Source organism: Nestor notabilis, unplaced genomic scaffold (assembly GCF_000696875.1).
Source record: "Nestor notabilis isolate BGI_N333 unplaced genomic scaffold, ASM69687v1 scaffold8959, whole genome shotgun sequence".
NCBI classification, from domain to species: Eukaryota; Metazoa; Chordata; class Aves; order Psittaciformes; family Psittacidae; genus Nestor; species Nestor notabilis.
In genome coordinates this window covers 7917-19477 of record NW_009943211.1, presented here as the reverse complement: position 1 = coordinate 19477, position 11561 = coordinate 7917, and the positions used below count along the sequence as shown (strand labels likewise).

The following is an 11561-nucleotide window of genomic DNA, read 5'->3' as shown; positions in this document are numbered from 1 at the left end:
GTCCGGGACTGGCCCCGCCGCATCCTTTGTGCGGGTTGGGAAGGGAGAATAACCGGCCCTTGGGGCGATGGCAGGTAAAGGTAAAGCTCCTCTGTCCACCCCCTTCTCCCGAGGAAAGGAGCTTGCTTTTCTGCTCCTCACAGCCTCTTCTCTCCGTGTTCTCCGTGCCTGGCGGCTTGTCCCGAGGTCTTGTGAGCGACAGCCATCCCGTTCCCGGCCGCGCTGGGCTATCAGGGCTCGCTGTTAACCATTGCTTCTCCTGGTCCAGGTGCCTCAGTGCATCACCGCCTCGGCTGATGCACGGGCTGCTGGATGCGCTTGGCGCTGGCATTCCTAATCCAGGGGTTAGTTGTGACTCACTTCCCAACTGCGGCGATAGAAAGATTTTGTGGTTTTCAAACAAAAGGCTGTGAAGGAGCTTAATTCTTAGCTGATGAGGGTTTATTCAACTTCCTTTATCTAATAAAGATGAGATGGTGGAGATAATATCTGCGACGTATACAATTGCCTAGGTATGCTTTGGATTGGATTAAAATCAAAGTGCAGGTTCAGAAGCTGCCAATGCAGTGTATTTTAGTTATGGAGGAAATTTTAGTGAAACTTTACCTATCCCTTGACTGAAACCTTCTCTTGGACCTGGAAGGATACTTTTGTTAAAAGTAGAAAAGTTTGTGCTTGTACTTCCCAGCAATCATGGACGAAACCTCTTCTGTGAGATGCAGACTGAAAGTGAGTCGAGTTACTGCTCCTAAAAACCTACTTTCTGAGCTAGGTATCTTTTTCCTGCCTCCATATCCTCTTTAATTGTAATCTCAGATAGAGCAAGGAGCCAGCCTCTTTCATTCGACTGGAGACACGAGGTGATATTGTCTGAGCTCCTACGTGACTCTCGGGTGGCTACTGATGAGACAAATATGTCTTCTAAACAAAACCCTTTTGGGTGAGAGACTTGGTTCAGTGCCTAAGCAAACCGAAGGTATTGGTGGCAAGCACTGGGCAGTGAGACACGTGGTTGTAATATCAAAACCTTAACATATCTGGGCTGTATATTGATTGGGAAATGAGGGTGTTAACAGTGTTAAATGACTTTGGTAAAAACCATCTAGCTCGGGGTGGAGGAACTGACTCGGTATGAAATGGCAGGGAGAGCAGCAGTTCATAAAGTGTAGTGAGAATGGTGCTGGTATTCTTCAAGCAACATTTGAAGACCTTTTACGTTACATTTGTTACCATGAAAGATGTCCCTTATCTTCCTTGCTATGCTGATCTGCTCTAAGAAATGCAGGAGTTCTTGAGGTTGGAACCAACAGCTTCTGAATTACTTTATTTTGTTGGTTTTATTTTTGCATAACTTTCCAGGTTTTAAGTATTGAGAATATGTCCTGTTGTGTTTTCTCTGACTTCAGGTAACACATGAAGACTTAAGGCCATTGTTTTCTTTTTTGAGAATACAAGGTCATTAAAGCATGCTCTTTAGGTAATGAAGTTGAGATGTTATCACAATCACGTGTAAGAAGATAGACTAGCAAAAGTATGTAGGGTTTTAAATCCAGGTAAGATCTCATAAGCTGATGATCTACCTATTTTAAATCAAAATTAGTTTCATCAGGATATGAAGTTGAGGCTGGGACTTCCTCAGAGCTTAAGTTTCTGGTATCAACAATGTGCTTATCCCAGTAGAGGCATCCTTTTATTTAAAACAAAAGGAGAAAAAAAAGAAAAAGAATTAATTTTGTTCAGACTTCAAGTACAGGCTGCCCCCTTCTCGATTTTGGTGAAGTCTTGCAATTGCAAGAGTTCTTGGGGATTTTTCCCACAAAAAATACTCAGTGAACTTTTCCTCTTCTTGACATGCTGCTTGCAATCCTGAAAGGGAAAAAGGAAACTCTAAAGTCTTGATAGGCACATAAAGGGAGAGCCTTGCTTCCAGTGTCTGCACGTGATTAAAGCTGGTTTTACAATGTTGTAACAACCTCTGAGTATCTGATTCTGAAGGTAAGCTGTACATGATTGACCTACTTCATGTTCTGTGAAAACCCTGTAATTATGGAAAGTTATAAACTAGATGTAGCATCCAGGGCAAGAGAGCATTGCCCTGGTAAAATACTTCTTAAATGCTTTCATTGGATTGTATGCTTGTATGTATGACTTAAAAAAAGTATTTCACTGCTTATGTTGTGCTGACAAACAAATGTCGGCTTACTTGAGATACACATATTGCATTAGCTTACAGAGTACATGAGTCTTTGCTGGGGAGGAGAGATGCAGGCTCTGGAAATGGCATCTAATACCTTGGGGAGGCCATAATGTAACTTGTGAGCATCACTAAACTCTTATCATGAGTATGATTCAACTTAGATTCAGTCATATTGGTTTCCTTCCAGAGGGAGTTAAGCTAGAAGAAGGCTTTATCAGAAGTTGTTTCTACATGAATTGAGCAATGTGCTTTAAATCTAGCCAAAATGATGACTAAGTAGAGGATAAAATATGCAAGTGGATAAATCATGAAACAGAAAATTACTAGAGAAATGGTGCTGAGATGAAAATTTGCTTTCTTTAACTGGAAGAGTTTATAATATATTTCTTACAAAGTCAGGCTGCAACTATCGCTTTCATTGTAAATGGCCTCTGGTGACTTCTGTGTCTTCTAATTCACATATGTGGAAGCACAGCTACAGTTCCCTGGAAACAAGGATCTTTATAACAATTGCAGCACACTGGTAGCATTGTATGGACTGTCCCGAAGGAAGGGTCTTCCTGGAGCTCAGTGTAGTCAGATTTGCCACATGGAACACACAAGGCTGCTGTGTCTTACATTGTGAAATCTGGCCTAGAAAGTAGAGCTGGATCTGAAATGAGGTGTGTAGCAATGCTTTGGAATGATGCTGAGACATTTGTATTGAAGGAATTGAAGAATGCTGCTCTTGATTGAGAGAGAGACAGAGAACGGTAAACATCTGTTGGGGAAAAATGATCAACAAGCTCTCACTCTAAAGTGACTGTATGTAACCAGAGGCATTATTTTTCAAAGCGTCCATGAAGAACAGTATTTAGCTGTTCAAATTCCCAAATACCTCTTTAAATGCAACTATTGTCTTACTATCTCCATTAATGCTGGACACTCTAGAAATAATTAGGCTGAGCTCCTCATAAATCTCACTTCTGTAGCAGAAAAGCATTTTCCACCCTTTAATCCTTCCAAGAAAAATCCAGAGACCAGTGTAATAGTCTCTTAGTCTCACTGTCAAACCAACAGTATTAATGGCTTAAAACCAGTGGAGTAACTGAATTCACAACCATATTTATAAGGGAGATTTATTGGTGTATCATTATAACAGCTGCTTCACTACAGCCATTTACAGTTCAAAAGCCTTAATTGAAGGGGAAGCGGGTGTTAAATTTCAAACAAAGGCTTTCTCTATTTAAAACACTTACTTGTCTGAACTGCTTATCTTTTGAGCTCCTGAAGTCTGTTTTTTGCTAACTGTGGTCTCCAGTCCTGACTTGTTGCTTGGAGAAACTGTTGAAACAGTGAATTAAATGTTTCTGTTTTATTGGGGTACAGGTTTGCAAGAGTTAATAAAAGGGTGTAATCTATCCTTACAAATGCAGAAGTCCCAGGAAGAGCAGGAGGCAGAGAAAATGAATGGTTGTTTTTCCCTTTGCAGGTGTCCTTTTTATTACACCTTATCTAAAGAGATAAAACAACATCCCCCCAAACTCCCCCTAATGAAAAAAATCATTGTGTACTTTTGTTTTAATAGCAGGAAAATAATGTGCAGGGGCAGGGTGGGGGAGCCAACCCCAGAACTAAAAAAGCCACTTCTTGGTTGATGACTGGTCTATTCAAGAGATGAGGGATCAGACTTTCAGACTCTTCCAGGCTCTGTTTGCCAAGTAGGCAAAGGAGTGAGTTCACATCTTTCTTTATGATGCCTCTGTAAGAGTTGACCTGAGTAACACGGGGGAAGTAAAGGGATCTTATGTCTCTGTTGAGTTTGGTTTGGCAGGCAGCGTTGTGTTGAGGCAGCGCAAAGGGTGAATGCTTGGGTTTTGGGTGACCCTGTTTTTGGATCTTCTCTTTCTTTCCTTTGTTGTCCTTTTGACTTTTGCCCTTTCTTTCTGTTTTCTTCTCTATTCTCTTCCCGCTGAAGTGACTGTTGTATAAAGGATTAAGCTGGAGCCTTTCAGAAATAGATGTTGTGCCTAGTACCTACCCATGGGTATTTAAGGCCATGACTTTGATTACAAAAGTCTCCTTGTGTTAGTACTGGTGAATATATTCCTTCTTTGGATGTCTGGATATGAAATAGATCACAATGTTCCCATTTTCAGCAGTGGTGGTTTTCATGAAAAGTAGAAAATTTTTAAGCTCTCTCAACTGCTTAATTCTTGGTGGGTAACATGAGGAGAGCAAACCTGGCCAGGAAAATGTATGTGTTGTGTAGTGAAAATGAGGGTCCTGATTCATTTACTGTATTTGAACTCCTTCCATTTAAAAACTCAGTATGAAGAATGGTACTAAATTGGAGGTTGGTCCCCCTAGGACCTCTCTCTGATACTAGTTTAGAAGGGGTTTAAATGGAGTCTGAAGGGATGCAAACTCTAAAATAAATCTCTGCTTCTTTCCCCTCCTCCCCCCCACTTCCCCTCTTCTCTTTAAACAGGAATTTTTGCTTATCTAAACTACAGAGTGCCTCGGACTCGGAAGGAAATTTTTGAAACCCTGATAAAAGGATTACAGAGGCTGGAATACAGGGGATATGACTCTGCAGGTATGTAAGCTAACTCAACAAATCAATTCTAGCAACCTGTAGCTGCTTACATGACTTTTCGGGTACTTTCAACTTCTGCTTGTTGGATTTTTCTTTCCTTTTTATCCTGCAGATTAAAAGATAAGAACTAATTACCTTAATTCTTGGAGTTTCTTCTTCAGCTTTTCTCCTGACTTTAAACTGGGTGTTCAGCTCTCTAATCAGATGGAGTTGGAGGTTTAATACACAAAGCAAACAGGGTGTGAGGAAGCAGGCCTCCATACCGGGTCATGTAGGTTGTGCCTCAGCCTTTTTGGGGCATGTGAGTCCCAGTGAAAGGATGAGAAAGATTAAACTTCTCTTTAAATTCCAGTTGGCTAATTTCATCAGACGAAATATATCAGTCTGTCCTCAAGCAAAACTGGAGATGTCTCATGTATATTTTCATCTGTGCAGTGGATATAGACTTCATCTAGTTTGAGTTGAACATACACAGGTCTAGCAGCAGACTTCAAGTATATCCATTTGAAGGATAATTTAAAAGTAATTGTTTCACTACTATGTGCTTGTCTGTATTTTCTCAGCCTTTTTTTCATCCATTGTATTTCACGCTTTAAATAACTCTTGTGACTGTGTCCTATGCTGTAGGAGTGGCAATTGATGGAAATAATAATGAGGATAAAGAAAGATTCATCAAACTAGTTAAGAAAAGAGGAAAAGTAAAGGCCCTGGAAGAAGAGTTGTACAGTAAGTATCTTAAGAATTACCCCTTTACTTTGGCCTCCCAGTCAGATATTATCTGCATTTCAGCAGAAAGTCAGACCATGAAATTACAGTTATGGTTTTGTACCAGAAATAACTGCATTGTGTAATCCAATGGCAGTTAAATTGCTTGTGCCCCCCCAAATCTCCACTTGAAAAGCAAGCTGATCTCTAGGTATAGTGCTGTGACATTATCAGTCTACTCTCCCCTTTTTTGGTCGCTTCTTTGTTCAAAACCTGGGCTCCCTTTGCGCTTTACTCAGACATTTCTGTAAAACACTGAAACATGGACTCTGACAGAATTTATGACCTTTTAAGCAGCTGGCTGTCATCACAATCTGCTTTATGCAGTGTTCCATCTGTGAGAAGCTGAAGTTGGGTTTTAATACATTTACATTATAATTTGTAGTAGTGTGGTATGTTAGCCTAGCTGTTAGTATTGGCTGAAAATGCCTGAGTCTTGGCAAACAAAGTTTTAATCACAGTAGCTTGAACTATCTGAAGTGTAATGTCAAGAAAGCAAATGGTTTAAAAGCAAGCCAGAAGATAACTTTCAGATACTTGCCTGTAGGAATTCTCGCGCTGTTTGCGTGTGTGAGAGAGAGAGACTATATTCTATGTACTGAACATGAATATTCAGCAAACTGATTGTTTTTCTGTGTAGAACAAGATGATCTGGATTCAAAAACAGAATTTGAAACACATTTTGGAATTGCTCACACTCGCTGGGCGACCCATGGAGTACCAAGTGCAATAAACAGTCACCCTCAGAGATCAGATAAAAGGAATGGTATGTAATCTCTGCAGCACTGTGAAACTGCATGAATTTGAAATGGTTCAATCCACATAGTACACAGGTTCTCTGTTCTTACTAGTGTCACAAACTAAATACACAAAACTGTTTTGTGTATTAGGGCTAAGCTGTTGCCATTCTATCTAGGTGAGGTGCTTTCGCAATAATGTAGCCTCTTCTGAGGCTAAAGTGAGACTGTAAAAGATTAGTGAGATCTGTTCTCTGAAAACTGATGCAAGTTAGTTGAACTACAACATTCTTGTTTTAAAAGGTAAGGCTGAAAATGTGAACACATCAATATTGGCTGGGCTGGAAAAGGGAGGTGGTGTATCATTTTTCACTTCAGATGGCTTGGTGCCATTTTACTGGGTGTAGTTTAAAACTGTCTTAATGATTTGGAACAACCTTTGTATGCCTCCAGAATTTGTAAGCTTCCACTTTCTGTTGTCCATGTGATAAACTGTAGGTCTGAAAGCTGTAGTAGGTAGTTTCTAGTGTACTTCTGAGCTTTTTTTTTCCCCTATACTTTTGTGTTCTGTTAAATATCTTAATTATTCATTACTGATGAATATGTATATATTTCATTTTAGAGTTCGTTGTTATCCATAATGGAATCATTACAAATTATAAGGACCTGAGAAAATTTCTGGTGAGTCTATGGCAACTTGATTCTAAAACTGGAACGTAAATGCTCCACCAGTTATCATCAGATCTTTCATGACTTTGTTGGAATCTGAATTCAAGTTTCTTGATTTCATCTATAAAACAGTAATGAAGAAGTGTGCCTAACAAAGATACTCAGGCGCTGGTAAAGTTACTGTAATCCTAAATGCAAAGTACTTAAAGTAGCAATTTGCACTCAAATTCTTTGAGAGGGTGTGTGGAGTGGGCTCCCTCCTGTCTCTTGTTGCTTGACAGATGCTAAGCAAGTCTTACTACATGTCTTGTTATAGCTACTCTTTCAGAAATACTATAATAAGATCAGTCTTTATGTTTTGTCTATAGTGATATGTACCTACTAGTCCAGTGTAGTGCTCCATGCAGTCTGTGCAGTTTCTGGTGGGAGGCAGCCAAGAGGCTCTTCAGTGTTTCTTGCCTGAGGATGAAAACCTTTTTTCCTATTTTATATGCTATTTCAGGAGAGCAAAGGGTACGAATTTGAATCTGAAACAGATACAGAAACCATCCCTAAATTGATCAAATACATGTATGACAACAGAGAGAGTGAGGACACCAGTTTTTCAGCCTTGGTAGAAAGAGTTATTCAACAGTTGGTAAGTGGAAAGTTCCTTTCTTGTGCTACAGTATAAGCTATTTGTAGGGTTCCTTAGTATTTCTTAGTATATGTGGCTGCATTTATGCATCTAGATCCTCTGCAGGAGTCCTTAGAAGGTGCTGCAAACAACACTTTTTTGCCTCTAAACAATGCTTAATAGGCCAAGAAATGAGATTAAAACTTTGGAAAGTTCAAAGGCTGTTCAATGATAAATCTTTAAATTGCATTAGCAGTGTTCTTTTGTTTGGTGGGTTTTGGTTCTTTTGTTTCTTTGATTGGTTGTTTGGTTTTTTTTTTTTTAAAGAAGTCATCACAGTTTTTAATGAAGCAACTTCATTAAAAAAAAATCATAGGAGCCTCTGGGGGTTGAAATCTCTCATAAAGGGCAGCGTGTTCTTAAAGGCTATTCTGATCATGTTAAAACACTGCTGTGATTCAAGTTTGTCTAATGCCTTGGCTCCCCTGTTTGGAAATAGATCTAACAAGTTGTACTGATTCACCACGTAGCTAGTTTCCAAACTGTGAAGTGGGAATCTCCTGTTACTTTGTGAATGCTTAAAAACTTCGATAGATGCATTACAGACTTGGAGAAAGCTTGCTTTGTTTCCTCCCCCAGTCTCCAGGCAGATGTTTTCCCTCCCCTTCCTGCAGTTTTTTATGCTCTTTTCACCTCCCCTTTCTCCTCTCTAAAGCAGCTCTGTAAGATTCCCCTAGAGCAGGGCTGGAATACACACGAAGTAAAGTTGTGTATGGGGCAAGAGGGAATAGTGGTGCAACCACCTTTTGAGGGGAAGGGTGGCTTCACCTGGCCACAGGACAAGAGCAGAGTAGTCTGACTGAAGTCCCTGCGGGAGGAGTGAATTGTACCATATCTCTTCTGTTTGTACAGTGCGGGGGGTTTGCTCCTGCTTTTGGAATACTGTTCAAGCTTGCAAGCTGTGGTAATACTGTAGAGTGGTTGATAGCGTGTTCCTGGTTTTTAATTCTTGCACTGTGTTTTGGTGAAGATCTTTTTTACTTATTTATTTGTGAGAATTTGCTGCTTAAGTTAGAAGTAGTAACTCCAGAATCTTAGCTGAAAATGCATGATGAAAGCAGCTACATGCACACTCATATTAAAAATCTTTCCAAAAGTAAATGTCTAACAGACTTCATGCCAATTAGGAGTAACACCTCGGAGATTTTCTTAACCCTTGCATTAGGAGGTATTGGTTTTATTTCTGAAGAGAGGCTAAATGCTCACATCCTGATCTTTCAGCTGTTGCAGTGTTACGTGCCGTTTAGCTTGTTCTGCTCTATGACCAATTCCTTTAAAGGTGCAGTCTGCCCTCCAGGAAGAGATTCCTGATAGAAGTAAAGAGCTTTCCTTCACAGTCCCCTCAGGAAGAGGGGCCCCATTTTAATGACATGCAACTACTGGAGATAAGTTAAGACTTTTTTGTTTCTCTTCTGTTTCCAGGAAGGTGCTTTTGCATTGGTTTTCAAGAGCATCCATTACCCAGGTGAAGCTGTTGCTACCAGGTTAGTAAAAGTCCATTTTATACATTATTCATGCTTTTTAGGTGGTAAAAAAACCCACCTTGTCGTCTCCTAAAGTTACTAAAATGCTGATGCTTAAAGTGCTTAATTAACCAAAACTCAGAAGGTAACTGCATTAATGGAATTCTTCTGCTGAACATCTCTTCAACTGACTGTTAAATATAACTTCATTTGAACTGTACTGACTGCAGGTCACACAATTTCCAGAGGCTTGTTTTGATTCTCTATAATCTTTAACATGATTTTGTTTAATAAATTTCCTGTGACTATTCACTTTTTGAGGATGCAAAGACAGTAGTGGAAAGTAACCAGATGATGTTTTCTTGCTTTATGCAAGTATGCATTGGGTTTGAGGTCATCCAGGTGATACACTCAGAGCATACCACTGAAAAACTCATTCCCATAGTGTGTTCTTGTATCTGTTACAGGGTGTCAATAAAGAAACTCAGTGCATCTTATGATACTAAGGTTGTATTAAGAGTATGTTAACACTTCCCTTATATCAAAAAGAAGGGGAAAGAGTATCATTCAAGTTTACTTCCCATTGAATAAAGACTGAGATAAGTTTGCTCAGGTTGGCTAAAATGCCATCATACTAACAGGTTTTACAAATAGTGTTCTATAATGGTCGTAGAATTTATGAGGGGTTTTTTTTACATGTAAGTTCTGCTTTTATTTATGACTTGGAAAACAACTTTCAGGAAGTGTAAAGATATTAAAGTAGCAAATGAATTAGCAGTGGGAATAAAGACTGTTTTATACAACAACCAAAAAGCCCCATTGCTTCTGTGCTCTAAAATGGGACTGCATTAAAACTGTGGAAAAGCCAAGTGTACCATCACTCTAACTGGAGAACATCTTCTGAAATGATCTATTCTATATGTGGTTCAGGCTTGGGTTTTCAGGAGTGAGTGGATTAAGAAAAGCTAAACTTGTAATCTGAGATTCTGTGTGTGTGTGAATTACTCTTTTATTACTGTGGGGTTTTTAAAATTTTATTTTAATCTCTTCAGTGTGGCGTCTGAGCCATATAATTTAAAAATGATCTTAACATTCTGTAGTTTCAGAGGTGCAGTGGTGATGGTTGACATTTCTGCATTTAAAGGTTAAAGTTTGGAACAGAATTTCTATGGTAAAGAGCACTGGAGTTTAGCACTGCCTCACTAAAGAAGCAGAGTAAGCTTTGTTTAAATAAAGGTATTCAAAATGGGACCTGTGCTAAGCTGGTTTGTGATTACTGGAGGGAAAACAACTAGTTCATGTATATTTTCCTCTATCTGGGTGTAGTTCATGGGTAAAGAATGACCAAGGCGTTGTGGTACTTATTCATATAATAATATTTGGTAAATCTTACAGAAACAAGCCAAGTTTATAAAACTGCGGCCATGTAATGGCTTTAGGATCAGGGTTGTAAGGAGGATCTTCCTCTTTAGGAAGCTAGATAGGATATTGTCTTTCAGCTTCACACATGTTCTTTGACTGTTTTGTATGCACCTTTCTCTTTTTAAACTTGTGTATTTTGCCTTTGTAGGAGGGGGAGTCCGTTACTCATTGGGGTTAGGAGCAAGTACAAGCTCTCCACTGAACAGATCCCTGTTTTATATAGAACATGTAAGTTAATAAATCCAATTACATTATTTTTAAGAACTAAAATTGTTGTTACTTCATGATTAGAAATTAGCTTAATTGGTCTTTGAACTATAGAACTACCAGCTGATGTCCCAGATAGCTTCTTAGCTGAGGATATTATATTTTTATATTGCTAAATGTGTAATCCCATCCCCCCAAAATACTTGTGTGACTGTGATACCTTAAACCTGTAAAGTCTGTAATCTCTTAACTTGAACATATCTGGCTTTGCATTTAAAGTGTCTCATTTCCTTAACAGGCAACATAGAGAATGTGAAGAACATGTGCAATTCACGAATGAAAAGACTGGACAGCTCTACCTGCCTTCATGCTGTTGGGGATAAGGCAGTAGAATTCTTCTTTGCTTCTGATGCAAGGTAGTACAAGTACTTAAGTGTTTCACAAAATACTGTTTTTGTTTAGAAGTGAGATAGTTCTGGAAATCTCATTTCTTGCTGCTGTACAATTGTTTCTGATAGAATAGCTTCTAATCCAGGCAACTTCATAAAGCCCCCAGGCTGAGATACTTGTAAAATAGGAAGGCTTGACATCAGTGTCAAACAAATGCAGTATCTGCCAGTTGTTAGCCTCTGTATAAAATATATCCAGTGTAGGAAGATAAGTTGGGTACAGATAGACACTGTCAGCTGAGTGTTTGGGCAGACTGTAGGTTACTCTGGGTGTTAGCATTTTAATCTATCAGAGGATGAAATAGTGGTGAGGTTCCAAACTCGGCAGGAATCTGGACATCAGGTATGCGTTTATCTCAGAAAGTAGATCATGGCCTTATTGGGGGTCCATCAGGGCG

At 39.3% G+C, this 11561-nt stretch overlaps 1 protein-coding gene across 1 annotated transcript in view; it reads left to right on the top strand.

The window, feature by feature from the left end:
- Nucleotides 1-693: 693 nt before the first annotated feature.
- The window catches only part of GFPT2 (glutamine-fructose-6-phosphate transaminase 2), a 16233-nt gene continuing 5365 nt past the window's right edge, over nt 694-11561 (top strand). Inside the window, exons 1-9 of the mRNA XM_010021813.1 lie at nt 694-772; nt 4668-4775; nt 5403-5501; nt 6181-6306; nt 6900-6958; nt 7449-7583; nt 9045-9106; nt 10656-10735; nt 11013-11130. Of these exons, the coding sequence (XP_010020115.1) occupies nt 694-772; nt 4668-4775; nt 5403-5501; nt 6181-6306; nt 6900-6958; nt 7449-7583; nt 9045-9106; nt 10656-10735; nt 11013-11130 (866 nt within the window). The remainder of the gene's footprint in view (nt 773-4667; nt 4776-5402; nt 5502-6180; nt 6307-6899; nt 6959-7448; nt 7584-9044; nt 9107-10655; nt 10736-11012; nt 11131-11561) is intronic.